This window comes from Dipodomys merriami, unplaced genomic scaffold (genome assembly GCF_024711535.1).
Source record: "Dipodomys merriami isolate MVZ:Mamm:240054 unplaced genomic scaffold, mDipMer1.0.p SCAF_116, whole genome shotgun sequence".
In the NCBI taxonomy this organism is placed as follows: domain Eukaryota; kingdom Metazoa; phylum Chordata; class Mammalia; order Rodentia; family Heteromyidae; genus Dipodomys; species Dipodomys merriami.
The window spans coordinates 2449982-2468570 of record NW_027202449.1 but is presented as its reverse complement, the minus strand read 5'-3'; the positions used below and the strand labels follow the sequence as shown (position 1 = coordinate 2468570).

The following is an 18589-nucleotide window of genomic DNA, read 5'->3' as shown; positions in this document are numbered from 1 at the left end:
ATTGAGAAAAATACCAAAATTATGGAGAAAGGGCTCCGTGACTGCATCTGATTGTCCTCGGCTTCCGGGGTCTGTGCGGCCTTGTGTGGGCCAGGTAAACCCACCCAAATCCTCCTCCTGCGTGGTTGCGCCTCTCACCCAGCCCAGGGCTGGCTCTTGGGCTTTCCCTCACCTCCTGGCTTCCAGTTCCTCACAGCCTGGGTCCTGCTGGGTCGTCTCTGAGAGGCTTTTGTGAACCATAGCCCGGATCTTTCCACCCCACAAAGGTTACGTCCAGCCACCGCCAGGCCCGGTATCCGCCTGCACTTCCCAGCCCTGTCCCTGCCAGTCCCCACTCGTCCGAGGGCACCCTCCACACTAGACCTATTGCTGTCGGGGACGCCACTACCAGGCCCCACGCCTAGTCAGGGCCTAATGGGTGCTTGGTGAAGCATTCATGAGACTCCCCCACACCCCCCGCCAATGCCGGCCCTCTCAGGAGACCTCAGTCATACCAGCTCCACACGCTGATCAGGTCTGAGGTTTTATTTGTCTTCCTTTCCCTAGCTTAGACCTACACCACAAAGCAGGACTAAATCATTCATCGCACGCTAGCAGTTTCTTGAACCTAGTAGACACTAAATAAATGTTTCAGGGAAAACAAACTGCAAGTCAACTATTTGCCGCCTTGGGTCTGAAGGAGATGATCTTTCCCCCAGGTATCTGCCCCACACCAAAGGTGTTTTATTTACTGTAACTCATCAGTAACTTCAGAAGAAGCACACTTGGCCCAGGAATGTTTTATTTGATTCTGGTATCCCTCAGACTGGAATCTATCACTTAGCCCATTCCACCACAGATGTCTAAGAGGCTGTGTTTATTTCCCCTGTCGCCTCCCCCACCCTGCCGACCGTGTCAGCAACCAGTAAATCTGGGGAAACAAGCCGCCCTGCCTCCCCACCAGGCCCCAGCCGGGAACAAGAAAGCAGCTGGTGACAGCCAAGATGGCGGATGTTCAGATCAGCCCTGAGAAGCGGGCTGCAGAGAGGCTGAAAGACACCACAAGCCTCCTGCAGGAGGTGGGAGGAGGAAGGCCTTTTCCAGAGGATGTGTGCTGTGGTCCTGTGGATTTATGGACTATCTTCCCCACATTCTGTGGTCCGAGTGGATAAATCAAACCCCAGACAGATAACAACTGGTCCCACATCACACGATGCTTTTACAATCTGCTGCAATATTTATGGGTCAGGTGTCAGGTGCAGCGAGCCCAGAGAAGAATGTGGTCTTCGTTTGGGATTCAAGGTGCCCCAGGAGCCTTAAGATGCCCTGCCTGATCCCAGCAAGGCTGATGCAAGGAAATAAGTGGAACCCGTTGTATCTCATTGACAGTGCCTTCACTGTTGATAATGAAGGGATTTGTTAACAAAACCCTCCTTACAGCTTTCCTGGATTTTTTTGGCAACACTAGAGATGGAACCCAGTGTCTGTGACACACTGCCTTCCATCACTGAGGTACAGCTGCAGCCCTTTCCTTGACTTTTAAAGTAGAGTTTGTACCCTGAGGCCAGTTTTGTGTGTCTCTGTGTGTGTCCGGGTATCTGTGTCTGTGTCTGTATTGTTACTGGGGCTTGAACTCAGAGCCTAGGTGCTATCACTTAGCTTTTTCACTCAAGACCACAGCTCCACTTCTGGCTTTGGTGGTTAATTAATTAGAAACTCGGACTTTTCTGCCTGGACTGGCTTCAAATTGTGATCCTCAGATCTCAGCCTCCTGAGTAGCAAGGATTACAGACATGAGCCACCAGCACCCAGCTTGAAGCCAGTTTTTTTTGCAGCAGCTCACAACAGCTGTGTATCTCTTTTTCCTCCCTACGAACTTATGAAGTGACAGCGTGTCCATACCTTAAGGGACAGTTAGAGTGTTTAAAGGACTAAAATCAATAAACATCAGGACTAGCTGAGTGACTATAGCTGTCCCCTTGCTGAGAATCTGTCCACTCTGTCCAGCACTAAGACCCCTGCCTTCTCAGAGTGTCAGCACCATGAATAAGGAGTCTCAGCAGATGAGTGGGAATTATCCTGGAGGAAGGAGGCACAGTTCTCAGAAGTAAGGAAGCATGGGAGCGGTGGGAAGCCAGAGCCGTTCACACTGAGGCAGAAGGATGAGCCCCGCTAATAGCAAAGCCCTCTTCCACGTCACATTTGCTAGTTGAATTCCCACCACAGACCCCACTGTGCTTGTTATTCGTGATAAATGTTCCGTTAAACACAGGCTTGTATGGAAGTCCTCGTCGCTGCGTAAAACATCAAGGGTCCAGAGATTGATTGTGTGCTATATTTAATGGCACTGATTGATTCTTTTTTTTCCTTCAAGATGAAATGTTTAGTTTTCAAATCAGTGTGACCAGTGAAGCCGGCCTGTGTCTCAGAGACTCACCGGAGCCTTCTGACTCTGTTTGTGGGGAATACATTGATGAGTAGCTCTGACACACCCAGGATAACAGCGAACCACAAATGCAGTAGACACGTGTGACCACGGAACTCAAGCTGGGAGAGCAGCTTGACTCCCTTAGACATGTCTTCCAGATCAGATCACTTCCAATAACACCAGAGGAGCCAGTTCAGCTTTTCCCAGTCAGGCACAGCACATTTCTTGGACAAAATAAAAAAAATCCTCTCCCTCTCAGCTAGCGCTCTTCAAAGTTGAAGCCTAACCCTGAGAACAAATGGTTTTGGTGTGGAAATACCACCAGAATGCTGAGGCCTTTAAGATACAATTTAGTCCAAGGAAATAGTAATATATCGTCATTATCCCAAGTGAACAGTAAATCACCCACCTTGTGTGCTAAGTCTGAGCTCAATGTTGGGGCCAGAAGCTGGATTCCCTCCCTCAAAGATTCTACCCTTCCCATAGGGAGACAGCGATAGAGCAAGGCAGAACACAAGCCTTCCGTGTTCATGGAGGTAAGTTACGTACTGTAGTAAATGGCCCTTGAACCAGTACGATGGCTTAGATTCTTCTCGTAGCACACTGCCAAACCAGATGACCGAGGGTCTCTGCTCCACATGCCATGCCGAGATCCAGGCTTCTTCCTTTGGCAGAAATCGGGTTCAGGCTGTCGGGCGGCAGGGGTAGGAACCTTGCATGTATTATGTATTCCCTTCTTGGAGTCCATTGGTCAGCAACCCGTCTTGCTGTGAGGAAGTCTGGGGGTTTGAACCTGAGGACTCCAATAAGATTTGCCGGATGGCTTTGTCTTCACCACTGGTGTCTTTCGTTGCTAGCAACCACAACTGAATCTGTCTATGTCAGTGCCTAAAGAACTGTGGGAGTCATAGCGGGAGGGGCCAGCAATGCCTGCCCCAGAGCTGAAGTCACATCTCGCTGGCAGGCTGGTGCCTTTTGCTTCACCCAGCCCGGCCTAGAAAGTCTTTGAGCATGGAGCTGATTACACCCATCAGCCTTCCATGCCTCGAACCAAACAGACGTGAGGAGTGGATGAGGCGTACAGAGGGTACAGCCTGAGCTGGCGAAGGTTTGGACATCCGCCTCCTTGCTCGGTCCCCTGGCCGAGTGGCAGGGCAGCTGGATGACGGAGTTCTCGTCCCACAGAGGCGCAGTGCCTCCTCCATTGGCACAGAGGGCACTGGACGGGTGGCTTTTCTGCCTGGCATATTCAGAAAGCCCAGGTCCTGGGCCTCTGGGCCTCCAGGGGACGGGAAGGGAGGGGAGGGCAGCTGCCCTAAGTCCTCCCTGTGGCTCTCAATTCTGCATTTCATTCCCCGACTCTCACCGTCCTCCCTGGACTGTGAGTCAGGCATCCCTGGTGAAGGAGACACACGGACACACAGCCCCTGGGCTGGCATCCTGGGTGCCTCCCTGGGGGGGGGGGAGCTTTGGGTGGAAGCCCCGCCTACAGCGGTTGGCCAGTGGGGCCGGGCAGGCCAGGCAGCCACCACCGAGGAAACATGAGAGTGTCTGGGCCGGGAGAGGGGGCATCTTAGTAAAGGCTCCCCAGAGTGGAGCACTGGTGGCGGGGAGAGGGGAGCCAGACCCGGGTGGCAGCTTCTGCGCTTCGTACAAGGCGGTTTATTATTGGTTGTCTGGTGAGCTGCTCTTCATGGTGAAAGCATGGAAGCATCCACACAGCATCTGAGAGCAGCTGGCCGAACACATGACGGTGGAGCCAAACAAGGGGCCGTTGTTCAGCCGTTACCATGAGGAGATGCGATGGGTAAGACAGACAGTACAGCTGTGCGGATGGTGTCCTCCTGGGGAGTAAGCGTGTGTGCATGCCAGCTGTGTGTGTGATGTGGTATGTCTGAGCAGGTGTGTGGTATGTATGATGTTTATGTGCATCTGTACATGTATGTGTGGTATGTGTGTATGGTGTGTGATGTGTAGTATGTGTGGTGTGTGCATGGTATGGTATGTGTGGTATGTGTGGTGCCCCATGTGTTTGTGTGTGTTTGTGTGTGTGGTGTCTCATGTAGTATATTTATTGTCTCATGTGTGGTGTCTCACGTGTGGTGTGGTATGTATATGTGGTGTGTGTGGTGTCTCACATGTAGTGTGTGTGTGGTGACCAATGTGTGGTGTGGTATGTGTGGTATCTCACATGTGGTTTGTATATATATGTGGTATATGTGGTATCTCACATGTGGTTTGGTGTGTGTATGTGTTATGTGTGTGGTGTCTCACATGTAGCATGTGTGTGGTGTCTCACGTGTGGTGTGGTGTGTATATGTGGTATATGTGGTGCATCACGTGTGGTGTGTGTATATGTGGTGCATCACGTGTGGTGTGGTATGTATATGTGGTATGTGTGGTATCTCACGTGTGGTGTGGTGTGTATATGTGGTATATGTGGTGCATCACGTGTGGTGTGGTGTGTATATGTGGTATATGTGGTGCATCACGTGTGGTGTGGTGTGTATATGTGGTATATGTGGTGCATCACATGTAGCACGTGGCGTGTATGTGTCTCACATGTGGTATGGTACGCACATGTGTGGGAGAACAGGAGTTACCACATGGCTGCCAGTATTCTCGGAGTCTGAGGGGTGCAGTGGGGCCAGGACAGAGGAGGGCCCCTACTTTCCACTGTAAAAACGACTACATCATTTTTATTTTATTACATTACTGGATATTGCTTCGGAAAAAGAACATTTTTAAGCCTTAAGTTTGCTAGAAAATGGAGAGTTTTGAAACAGCTCATCCCAAGCCCTATCATTTGTCCACTTCATCATCTAATTGATTCTCTACCCAATTAATCAATTCGCTTCCCATTACAGCTATAAAGTTTTATTTACCTCAGGAGATGGGAATTGACGGATTCATTTTTAAAAATTATTTATGAGCTTTGTGAGGCTACAGGAGCGTTACCCAACGTGTCCTTCTTCGGCAGTGTTGTGGGAACGGCTTGGTGTGGACGATTTTTCTGTAGTTACCGGTAAACATGACTGCCTTCAACCTTAACTTGAATCTCCTTGGGGAAGGAAGTCCTGCTTTCCTTCTCACTCCATTCTAGCACGCAACACATTCAAACTAGGTGTGCCTCCACTGCAAGTTAATTGCAAGCACACACCAATGAAATGAAAAGTTATAGTAACTTTCTCTGTGCCCCTATCCAAAAGAAAAAATATATATATTTCTGTGCAGGGGAAAATGTTACAAGAAAAAATAATGTATTCATGAAATGATTGCAAGGCTGGCGTGAAGATCCCATTGTGATACTGTGATAAGACAGCTCTTGGGCCTTCTTGCTAATAACAAGATAATTGATCATACCATTAGATGAAATATTATTAGTCAAAACTGCTCAGACGTTCTCTACAGAATGTCTGAATCAAATGTCTAAAATAAAAGAGGAATACATTTGCTCAGAGAGCTCCTAAGATCTGGGAGGAAATTGGCTTCAGAGGTGATTGTCAGGGGCTCCAATAGCGTTCCCAGAAGTCTATCTCCACCTCTGGGTCAGTGTTACCTTCATCCTCAGGTCAACTTTCTCTGTATGGACACAAATGGTGGTGACCACTCCAGTTCAGGTCCAGGTCCAGTTCCAGGTCCCCACCTCCAAGTTCAACAGAAAGCAGCTGCTCATCCCTATGCATGCCCAAAGCCACATGGCTTCAGTCTCCAGATGCCCTGACTTGGTATATGTGTTCATCACATGGCCTTGGAATGGAAGGCCCTGATTGGCCAGGCCTGAGCCAATGACCATCCCTGTGTCAGAGGTGGAGTCAGCCCCACTCGAAGACCACCCCTTGAGGGATGGGGCCTAGTGCATTACAGTATAGCCCCTGGAGGAGAGCAGAGCTTCACAGGCCTGCTCTAGGTCAAGCCTGGCCCAGCAGATAGCAGTCTTTCTGCAAGCTGGAGAAGATGAATGCCGTGAGCAATTTGTCTCCTCATTAGACAGAAGTAGAGGCTCACACTCGTCCCCTGGTTTGCTTCCTAGGCAAAAGGGATGGGCCAGGCCTGGCATGCTCTGACATGCCCTCATGTGAGCAAGGGTGACACTATCCTAGGAAGCAATGTTGAAATAGGAACAAAGGTTCGTATCCTTCAGCCCAGTAAGTTCACCTTGAGAGCTGCCGTTCAAAACCAAACCAACACCAAAATCATAAGCTGACATGTTAAATTTTAAAACCTTTTGGGCAATTACTTAAAGATTATTTTTTAAAAACAAAGATGAAAAAGCCCAAATATGTTTGTACATGTGTGTATGTGTACATGTGCAGGTATGTTTGTGTGTGCATGTGTCCTAGTGTTTCCTGCTGTGTTATTTCAATCTGTCACCATTTTGAAAAGACAGTTGATAACCTAAAGTCCTAAGATGATTAATTATAAAATATTCCTAAGATTCTACTCACACACCCTCAAAATAATGTCCAGGAAGTCTGTTGCTAAATGACAAGACAATGACTATTGACTATGCTCTTCTACATTAGAGGGGGAAAAAAATCTACATTTTTTTTAAATTTCTCGTATGTGTGTACTTTCAAAAAGATGTGCCATATTTCATGACAAAAGTAATATCAGTGTACAGGAAATTAGGCCTGGTGTGTTCAAGTCAGTAACTCGCATGTCCAGAGTCCCTCAGGAAGGGTTGTAAAAATAGCTGGTTTTCTGGTGCCATTGTGGTCGGGATGGCAAAGTGTCATCTAATATAGCGTGTCTGTGGAAATTGCACGCATTGAGACGAAGTCACACACAACCACCTGCCAGTGCTGGCATCTCCAAAGCCTGTGGAGACAAGGCCCCACCCGGCAGCACAGAACCAGGCGTGTGTCCAGCCATGCCTATGCTCAGTGGTGAGGGCACACGGTGAGCTTTAGTCCTACCTCAGCTAGAGCTGACCCCAAAATGTCAGCGCCAGTGGTCTCAGGAACACAGCACCCTTCCCATGGTCACAGGAACTCAGAGCCTTTCTGGACCACTAAGCAGAACTCGCACCCCTGACGTCAGTGGCTCAGAAGCTTTTACTCAAAGGACAACTCATTAAAATAAGGACCCATGGAGGTGAGCAGCCAATCACCCTTCAAACATCCTGTAAGGGTTTAGGGGAGCTAGCACCAAGCTATTAACTTTTCCACACCAACTCGTGACTTTGGAAGGAAATCAGAGCTTCCCGTTGCTTTTTTCCCGTTCTTTTCTCCCTGTGGGATTTCTTAATTGTCGGTTGGTTGAAACCCTGGGTTTTGAAGCTGTCGTGCTGACAGAGCTGCTTTATGTGATTGTAAACGCCTTTTATTTTTGTTACTGAAGGTAGTCCAACTCAACTCTGTGTGTGAGTGATTAAGAAACCAATCCAAAGTGGTTTAAGCAAATAAGGAAAATTAATGTCTCAATTAGCAGAGAAGTCCTCCGGCAAGGCTGGCGTGGGCCTGCGTGATGAAGCGGCCCCACCAGTCACCAGGAACTGTTGCTTTCTCTCTACTACATGAGCGCTTCCCACCCCCGGCCTGCCATGGCTCGCCAGCCCCCACATCCATGCATGCCCTTGGGTTCCTTCCTCCCACTGCCACTCACAGGCCAGGGCTCAGACTGGCCTGTGCAAGGCCCCGGGGACAGTGTGCTTTTCTGATCTGAGATCATTCCAGAGCTTCTCCTGAGGAAGGCAGCCTAGCCCCTACCACCTGGGCAGAGTGTGTGGGTAAATCCCCAAAGCGATGTGGGGTGCTGCCTTGTCCACAGAAGGGTGAAATGCTGAGTGTCCAAGAGACTGGCAGGCCTACTGAAGGCAACTTAAACCCAAGGGCCATGCGGTGCTGACTCCAAACTTCCCTTCATGTTAGGGTGGGAGCAGCTTGGCCAGCCGACGTAAATAATTAAACATGGCCATCAAATACCTTCGGATATAAGGAGAGGCAGCTTCACAAGGTCATTGTGAAATGACAGTGGAACTTCAAACCTAAATATATACCCAGATTGGGAAATGGAACCTTCTAGAATGTATCAAATATCCCTTCAAACAAGGACATTAAGTAGATTCCATCCCCATAGCCATCTCCAATCTACACACAGTGACTGTCGTGCTGGAGAGATTCCAAAAATAAATGGATACGGGAGAGGTAAAGGTGCAATGACCTATGAAAGACCCTGCCCTGGGTGGAGCCACACGACACGCACACAACCTTTCCAACGCAATGTCCCAAACCTAAACGCCATGTCTCTCTTGTGTCTTTACTTTGTAGACTCTGGAAAATCCCAAGTATGAACTGATCATCGAAGCTCAGGATATGGCTGGACTAGATGTGGGGTTGACCGGCACAGCCACGGCCACCATTGTGATCGATGACAAAAATGACCACTCGCCCAAATTCACCAAGAAAGAGGTAAATCCACGAGGGGACCACCCCTGGGGTCACAGCCGGGGCCACCAAGAGGTATTAATTCCACATACTATAGTCACTGCTGGCTCCCTGTCTGTAAAATCAAAATTCTCCTTTGTGGGAGAGAGGATGGATGGTATTTTGCTGAAATTCTGCGTCAGACTGTATGCGTGTGTGCACACTCCTGCACATGCACATGTGTAGTTAAAATAGAAGAGCACTGAGAACAAAAGCACTGAATCTTGTTAAAGTCCATAACAAAACAACTTTTAATGCCAAAGTGCCATTTTCTGAGTTTTATTGGTGTTATTTAGCGCCCCATTATTCGAGTCCCATTGTGATTTTGGCATAACAATGACTCTTTTCTCCAGTATGTACAGATTGAGAGGCCAGACTAAACAGCAGCTAGGAAGTAAAACAGATTTTCTTGGCAGTAGCAAGGCGGCCCAGGAACTTATAAATAACAACCAAGTTAGCTTGTCTAGAAAGAGGCATTATTTATTCTCAGCTTCAGTGAGTTATGATTACAGATCATGTGTCGCTTACCAGTTCTTCTTGTGGACCTATGTTTGGGGAGGGGTTGCGACTTTGTGCCCACTGAGGGACCCAAATGGCTACACCGTTCTTCTGATGGACACACGGAGGGCCTGGATCCTTCTGGAGGATCCGGGTCAAGACCACAAATGTGTGGCCTAGAGAAGAACCCAGGAAACGCAGGAAGGCTCCCGCCATTTGCCGAGCCCTGGCTGTGCTCAAGGCAGCGCTCTCCACCGTGGCCCTACAGCCACGTCTGCCTGTGCAAGCCTGGCTTCATTAAGCGTTCTCCACAGTCGAGGGAGAGGCTGTCACGACTGAAGCGCTGAGAATCTGGAGGAAGCTCCGAGGTGGCGGGCAGAGTGAGCTGCAGAAACCGGAAGTGAGCCACGTGGTGCCCCTAGAGAGCTGCAGAAACCGGAAGTGAGCCACCTGGCGCCCCAGTGCGCCGCAGAAACCGGAAGTGAGCCCACTCCCTGCGTGTCATAGCCATGCATGACGCCTCAGTGAGCTGCAGAAACCGGAAGTGAGCCACGTGGTGCCCCAGTGTGCTGCAGAAACCGGAAGTGAGCCCCCTCCCTGTGTGTCAGAGCCACGTGGCACCCCAGAGAGCTGCAGAAACCGGAAGTAGAGCTACAGGAACCGGAAGTGAGCCACATGGCACCCCAGAGGGCTTCAGAAACCGGAAGTGAGCCCTCTCCCTGCCTGTCAGAGCCACGTGGAGCCAGCACCGGCTTCCCCCGGTCAGGTGTCCCCCCCCCCCCCACTGTCCTGAGAAGCACGGAGCCCCGGGCTCGCAGCCACCTCCGCAGGGGCCTCTCCGGGTCCCGGCCTCCAGGTGGCCGCGGTTCCGGTTGCAGCCGGGCCTCCAGTCCTCCCACGACAGCCTCCCTGTGACCGCCCACCGGCCGCTCCGCCCAGCCAGCCTTCCCAGACCGGGCGCCCAGAGCCCAGGCCCTCAGTCGCATCGCCAAGCCGGGCTTGAAGGATTTATGGAAAAAAGGCACTCAGGGTCCGAGAACTGCTTGGGGATGCTGGACTGAAGCCTCTCGGCGCCCGGATGTGAGCGGTTGGACTTCCTGTGCCTGCAGACCTCGTTCCTGACCACTTCATCCATGGTCTGGAGCTGCAGGACACCGTGTGCGTCTGTCGCTCTGCACCCCCTCCCCAGAAGGACAACACGTGCTTGGACATGGCCGACACCGGGCCGAGAGGCCGCTCCTGCCGCTGTGGTCACTGAGTTTGAAAAAGGACTTAACAGAAGTCTTAAAGTTAGTGAGAGCCAGAGAGCAGCATAAAGAAAATATACTCACCTGTGGGTATTGGCAAAAACACAAAATTGTTCTTCAAATGGATGTTAGACAATGAGCTGGGGGTTCCCCAGGGGAAGAGCTGATGTCTGAACTCATCCAGCGATAGCAGTAATAAAGTGAGAAGAGCCCCCGCTGGCAGGTGCGAGGGGCCCTCTCCTGGAGATTAGAGGCCCCAATGGAGTCTTTGAACAGTGCTGGATATATTAAGCTAAACTTTCTGGCGCCTTCCTGAAAGGCTGATGTTCTTTGTTGTTGAAGAAGGATGTCTCCATCTGCAATAGCAGAGGTGCCCTGGAAGGGGTGGGGGAGGGGAAGAGGGGGCCCTGGAGACAGCGCGAAGCTCGTCCTGCAGACTAGCATCTTGTGGCAGTAGTGCAGCTGTCCCTCTACACCCCCAGTACCCCACTTTGCTCACGTGTTCATCGCAAGGCCAATGGGAGCGAGAACCCACCTTATCAGATCCTGCGAACATGAATGGGCTGATGATGGTGGCACTCAGGTGTCTTGTCACCTGCTGTCCTCTAGAGGGTTGGGATGAGGGCATGGTGAGGACACAGGATAAAAAAGAAGCAGCAGAGGCAAAGGTGGTCCTGGCCACCGTCCCTGTATCTGAGCAGTGATGTTTCCGAAATGACAGAAATTCTCTTTTTTAACTTACTCTTTATTAATCATGCATTAGTAGTACAAAGAGGTTTCATTATGATAATTCCATAGATGCAGTTGGTATAATCTGGACTTGTTTACCCCTTTAATATATTCCCTTAATACTCTTTCTCCTCACACCCTTTTTCCAATGGTATTTGATAGGTTTCATTATGCTATTTTGGTAGATCGATAGATAGATAGATATCATATAGAAAGGGATGGTGTAGATAGATAGATAGGTATCATATAGAAAGGGATGGTGTAGATAGATAGATATAGATATCATATAGAAAGGGATGGTGTAGATCAATAGATAGATATCATATAGAAAGGGATGGTGTAGATAGATAGATCCTCTCCTTTCTCTTGATCACTTCAGCCTCCCTTTTACACTCATATTCTACTGTTTATTAATATTTTAAGTCTTCATTTCACATACAAGTGAAGACATCTATCTAATGTTTAGCTTTGTGACCTTGGCTTATCTCACTCAACATGATGTTCTCCACTCCCATCCATTTTCCTGCAAACAACATAATTTCATTCTCCTTAATGACTGAACAATACTCCATTGTGGGTATAGACCACATTTGCTTTATCCATTCATTGGTGGCTAGGCACCTAGACTGACTGATTCCACAGCTTGGCCATTGTGAATGCTACTGTAAAAACATGGGTGTGCAGTTATCTCTCTTATTTATTGAGTTTTGCATCTTTGAATATATGCCAAAAAGTAGTATAGCTGGGTCATAAAGTAAATGGGGGTGGGGGGGTGATTAGAGAAAATGCTGTAATGAGGTCCATAGTGGTGGTGCTGATTTATATGCCTACCAGCAGCACAGGAGGTGGCTTTTTCCCTCCTCCTCACCAGCAGTTGTTTGTTTTCTTGATGATTGCCCCTCAGACTGGAGCAGGCGGAATTTAGCGTGGCTTTCCTCTGCATTCAATGACAGACAGTCTTTCCCAATAGGCTCTCCTCTCTCCACACTGCAGCACTCCTCTTCTCCTTTAACAGCATCTGTGAGTCTGCTTCAGGGCTGTCTGTCAAGACCTTGAGTCCTAGGGGAGAGGAGCGGGCAGGGCCTGCAGGGTGCACTTCTGTGAGATGAGGGCTGGGGGAGACAGCAAGAGAGACCACGAGAAAGCCACTGGGGAGAACCAGAAAGCTCAGCCCCGGGCCCCAGCACAGATGAGCGGCTTCTCGGACATGGAAGAGGAAGAACAGGACACACTGGGCACAGAGAGAGAGAGAGAGAGAGGGAGCCGGCTACTGTGATTTTGACGGTGAAACCATTTTTACAGGTCAAGGTCAAGGTTAAATCTTTTATAGAATAGAAATAGCGAACATTTGAAGATGGTGGTGTCCAGAAAACTGCCCTAAAAGAGATTGCCTTATGGAAATCCTCACATTTCTAAACACATTTCTTAGGAAGCACATAGATTATTTGTGGCTGTTAAAGATTTCTATTAAAAAAATCTACTTGATATGATGCCTCCTCTTCAGATAAGTGCATCCATTTATTGATGTGGTATCTAGGGAGACTGATGGTATTTGAAAAGACAGAAGAATGGTTCTCTCACGTTGATGTCATACTGTGACATCATCAACTTCCCAGCCTCGCAGTACAAAAAAGACTCCACTGGACTGGCCATGGTGTCCAGTGGCAGACAGAAGAGGCAGGGAATGGGAAGTCTAAAGGGGACCTGCAGCCTAAGTCAATATTATTTAAAGAACTTTCTAGAAGCCCCGGTGATTTCTGCTTGCATCTCATCAGTCGGTCTCTCCTCTCTGTAAATGAGACAGAGGACTATCTCAGGCCATCTGCAATAGGCATGTGGCAGCTTGTGACAGCAGAGCCAGGGCTAAAGGAAGGAGACATTTTAGGGGTTATTTTTAAAGTACATTCTTAGCTCAAGGTAAGCTCATTTGCTCGCTCCCTTTGGGTTCATTTGCACAGGCTGTAAACTTGCTGAGAAGCGAGGCCCTCCTCTCTCTTCTCTCTTGCATCCCAGTAGACACTCGGTAATTCAGTATTTATGAACTCATTCCAGGAGATCGTTTCCTCTGCAGGACAGGGTGGTTGGGATGATGAGCCAAGGTTGTGCTTAAACCTGCTACGATGCATGCAATCAGTTCTGGGGCACTGACTTACATGCAAATTTAAACTGGAAATACTGGTCCCCTCTCGAGTCTGGTCTGCATTTCCCCAACAGCTTGGACTGAGGGATTCCACTCAATGCTAGTGTTAAATTTCCTAAGTAAATTATTTTGAAAAATCCTAGGGAATCTTGCTAAACTCCCCAGACCAGATATTTGCCAAGCACCTTAGTCTATGTATAACAACATGGTTTTCTGTTCCTTGTTCTAAGTTTTTGGGGTTTTTTTTTTTAGAAAAGACTTCTGATTTCTGCCCAGAACAGAGTAGTTGACATTCTACTGATTGAATAACTTGTATCTTAACATCACTTGCCAGTTATAGGCATCCTTAATAATTTGGGGAGGGGCTGATACTGGAGTTTGCTGTACTACCTGAGCCACACCCCAGCTAGAACTCCCCATTAATTTCAAAGTATTAGGTTTGCAGATAATTATCACATTTTAAAATGGGCATCAAGAATATCCCTTATTTACTCAGCCAATTTCATTTACAGGTTTCACTTTAAAATGACAGTTGTTAATGCAGGCATAGTGACTCATGCCTGTAATCTCAGCTACTTGGGAGACAAAGATTTAAGAGGATTAAGGATAGAGGGTCAGCCCTAGACGAACTGTTAGAAAGACCTCATCTCTATGTGAGCCAGACATAGTAACTCATGTAGCTCACGTCTGTGGTCTTCACTGTGCAGGAGGCATAGATAGGAAGATTTCAGTCCAAGGCTGGCCCTGGGCAAAAATTTAGGAACCATCCAAAAATTATGGAGGTATGACTCAAGTAGCACAGCATCTGTCTAGCAAGCACAAGACCCTGAGTGCAAACCACATTATTACCCCCCCAAAAAAAGACAATTGAACATTTAGAATTAAGAACTTATGGTTTTATATTGGCAATTTGACCCAGTTTATAAGGTAAATGTTTTGAGTCTGGGCTATAAGTTCACAACCTTTATAAGGAAAGAAAAGAAAAGGAAGGAAGGAAAGAAGGAAGGAAGGAAGGAAGGAAGGAGAGAGAGAGAGAAAGAAAGAAAGAAAGAAAGAAAGAAAGAAAGAAAGAAAGAAAGAAAGAAAGAAAGGAAGAAAGGAAGAAAGGAAGAAAGAAAGAAAGGAAGGAAGGAAGGAAGGAAAGAAAGAAAGAAGGAAAGAAAGAAAGGAAGGAAGGAAGGAAGGAAGGAAGGAAGGAAGGAAGGAAGGAAGGAAGGAAGGAAGGAAGGGGGAGAGAGTGGGGAGGAAGGGAAGAAAAGAGAAAAGGGAGGGGAGGGGAGGGGAGGGAAGGGAAGGGAAGGAAGGGAAGGGAGCAAGCCAGCTTCAAGGCCCTGTCTTCCAGCTGGGAAGTAAGGAATGTACAAATTCCCCAGTTTGTACCACAGAATGAAGGTGAATGGCGAGCCCGAGTCCCTGGCATGTGCGCCTGCCCAGCTGTCCTGTGACAGCTCTGTCAGCCTCTAAATTCTAGGTGATGTGTCATTAGTGTTTTCAACTAAAATGATAGTCCATTCATTACCAGCCTAACAATATCCTGTCATTTTTTTCTCTTAAACATCTGAAATTCTCTAGTGCCTCATGTAGTATTTGAATATCATCCTTTGCTATGAAAATACAAGAACAAAGGTTCAAGCTTTTTCTGCAGTGACACAGATAAAAACATTTGCTTTCCATTACTGACAGTCTAGGAATTTTTCTCTCTGGCCTATAGAACACATTTCATGATTAGAAAACTGGTGTAAACACTCAGGATTGTTGTCAAATCCGAGAGACTATCAAGCCTCTGTCGTGTGTGTGTGTGTGTGTGTGTGTGTGTGTGTGTGTGTGTGTGTGTGTGTGTGTGTGTGTCTGCATTTGAGCGTGCACGCGCGCGCGCGCACACACACACACACACACAGGAACTGTACAATTTCAAATGCTCGTGTGTAATGGCTGATCTTTAAATTGATGTTACTTGCAAACTGACTTTGTCACCCATGTCCTTGTTTCGTGGCTTGTTATGAGTTTTATGTTATCTTCCTGAATGTCAGGATGGCAGGTCCAATTGGCAAGAATGTAAATCTTTTCCCAGTGTGTTCATTATGATTCATGCTCATTCATTATAGACCCAGCAAACAATGAAAGACCTATTTGATTTCTTACATGTCCTGTTTACCTTTCCCTCCTAATGAATTCTCTGGGATGGGATGGTATCTGTATTTCCCTTCTTAACCATTTTTTTAACTTTCATTTCATGTTCCATGAAGGTTTTACTAGTAACCATTTTATTGAAATATAATTCACATACCATAAAGTTCACCTTTTTATAATGTACAACTCACTGTACATTATACTGTTCACAAAGTTGCACGGCCGTACTGCTATCTAGTTCAGAACATTTTTATCAGCATGCAAAGACACCCTGGGCCTCTCCCTCTCAGGGAACATTGCGTGTAATTGGAATCGTATGATTTGGGGTACTTTGTGACTGGGCTCTTTCCCGGCTCATCCACATTGTGGCATGAATTAATACTTCATTCCTTTTTTATGAGGAAGTAATACTGCAGTCTACAGACATACCACAGTTTATAGTCATGAATTTGTATGTTGATAGGCATTTGGACAGTTTTACCCTTTTTCATGAGTTCTACTTGGATATTTACGTACAGTCCATTTAGTTTTTGAATCTGAATTTTCTCGGTTGCTCAGGAAAAGAAAAAGAAGCTACCCAAATTCTCACTTGTCTCCTGGGCACATCTCCCAAATGTCTTCCCAGATTTCAGGCAATGTGGCTTATTCATGATTTGTCACCTTCTCTTTAACAAAGTTGTCAAGTAACTCTCAAAGGGAGACGGCACACAAATCCTGAGTGATTTAATTTTTGACAAGTGAAGTACAAAACCCCAATCAAGAAACAGAGTGAGAGCTGCAGCGCCAGAAGTTTCTAGACTCCTCCTAGTACCCCACCTGTCCCACAGAACAAGGCCCCCCCTGCCTCTTCCCCTACATCCGCTGGCTTCTCCCTTTTCCATCTTTATATAAGAGAAGTTTACAGGGTGGACTCTTGGGACTCGTGTCTGTGAACTTACCCACATTGCTATGTGTACAGACAAACTACTTGTGGTATCTGTGCAGGAAAGGGGTTCTATACCCCACAGCACCCGGGGGTGCTAGTTTGGGTAATACTGTAGTGCGATTAGCATTCTAGAATGTGTTTGTTGGTACACATATAAATGTATATATGGTGCAGTGTCATGGAATTTTCACGAGAAATAGAGACTGAGACCAAAGAAAGAAAGAAAGAAATGGTTTACTATGCCCACTTTATCTCATTCATTTTGTTATAAAAATCAACTCACTCTAGTAAAAAGTTTTTTTTTAAATTGTCTCTTCCTTGATAACCAATAAGGAACTTGAAGCCCAAAAGAAATGAACTCTGTCACTGGACCGACTTTGCTTCAGGAGTCCTTGGGGTCATCTCATTTCATTTCTGTTTGGTAGTGGGGTGATTCCAAGCTGGGGAAGCACCCTTTTGGATGGGCATTTTCCTCTGGAAGGCTGATTGGGATGGATGGCTTGATCCTGTCCTCTGGGATCCAGGCTTTACATGAAATGCCCCTGCTTCCCCAAGGCTTGATCTCCCTGAGGAGAACCTTCTGAATTCAAACATCCCTATGTCTAAACACTGACCATGTCATGGCTCATTCTGTCTGCTCAGAGGAGAAAGCCACCACACATCTCCTACACATTCAAACCCACCCAACTCAGCTGACTCAGGGACTCTTCTGGAGAATGGATGCCAAGACATTTTCACAACAGGATCCATCTTTGAAGATGATTAAATGTTTTGTTTGGGTTCCCCCACCCCCACCCCCTCCTCCCACACACGCGCACGCGCGCTCCAAAAGGTCCAGGCGCCTTCTTTTGGAGCTTTTTCTAGCCATTCAAGAGTAATATGTGAGAATGTTTTCTATGATCCTGTGAAATCACGGATCTGACAGTTTTCTATGTGGCGGAGGTTTGAAACAAAACAAACATGCTATCAAGACCTTCCTTCATCTCAGACCTGGTTCAGAGGGGCAGAGGATCGCACACATAAAGAAACAGGATCCTTGGAGGGAACGCACGTGATTCCAGAATGCAGAGGCCAGGGATTTCCAATTCTGTAAATAGTACTATTGCTCCAGACGACCATGTCTCCTGGTCCCATAGCCTGTGAAGAATCACTGACAGTGAATGCTTCCCACCTTCCCATCCCTGCAACGCAGCCTACATCAGCCTTCCACCCTTGCCTCTACCCAGACACCATGAGTTCATCGTTGTGGGCTCCTCCAAGGTCAGGAAAATGTGAAACTATCCACGCACTCTGGTGTCCCAGGAGCAGAGACACCGGGACAGCAGGGCTCCAGCTGGATGTCTAGACCAGAGGAGAGGGAAGGAAATCCAAACGAACAGGAGAAAGAGGCACTACTATCCAATCAGGTCTCTCCCAGTGAAAGCAAAGGGGTGTCATGTCAGCTTCTGAATTTAAGGGTTCCTGGTGGACCTTGAAATGTGTACATCGGATGTAAAATATCTGGGTTTTTGAAGTGAAAAAAAATGTCATCTATGCTGTGGCTGCTGCTTCAAGTGGCTCAGAGAAGGTAGAGTGGATGATTTATTGCATTGATCATGCTGTCATAATTACATTCACAGTGTGCTAACCCCCTCCCCCCATCGCCGTGCGGACCTGGACGCCAGCCCCGTGCCCCAGAAGCCTCTGGTTATGCTGAGGGCCAGTGGCACTCGGTGGCAATAAAAGCAATTTCTCACTGCAGCTGAAGTCTCTGCACCAAGCCCCCCACAGTGCAGGGTCCTTGGTACCCTTCATCCATCTGCTTCCACTCAAAGATAATGTCCTTACACCCAAGGATGACCACCTCAATGCCATCCAACAGCAACTTCCTCCTCCTCCTCCTCCTCCTCCTCCTCCTCCTCCTCCTCCTCCTCCTCCTCCTCCTCCTCCTCCTCCTCCTGCTCCTCCTCCTCCTACCTCTTCTGACTGAACTCAGGGCCTGGCACTGTCCCTGAGCTTCTTTTGCTCAAGGCTAGCCCTCTACCACTTGAGCCACAACTCCACTTCTGGTTTTCTGAGTAGTTCATTGGGAAAAAAAGTCTCACC

General features: G+C 47.8%; 1 protein-coding gene across 2 annotated transcripts in view; it reads left to right on the top strand.

Moving 5' to 3' along the window:
• Positions 1–18589, top strand: part of LOC138822875 (cadherin-13) — a 715907-nt gene that overhangs the window by 629912 nt on the left and 67406 nt on the right. For both annotated transcript variants that reach the window (XM_070015848.1, XM_070015847.1), the window contains exon 8: positions 8680–8820. In XM_070015848.1, the coding sequence (XP_069871949.1) occupies positions 8680–8820 (141 nt within the window). The remainder of the gene's footprint in view (positions 1–8679; positions 8821–18589) is intronic.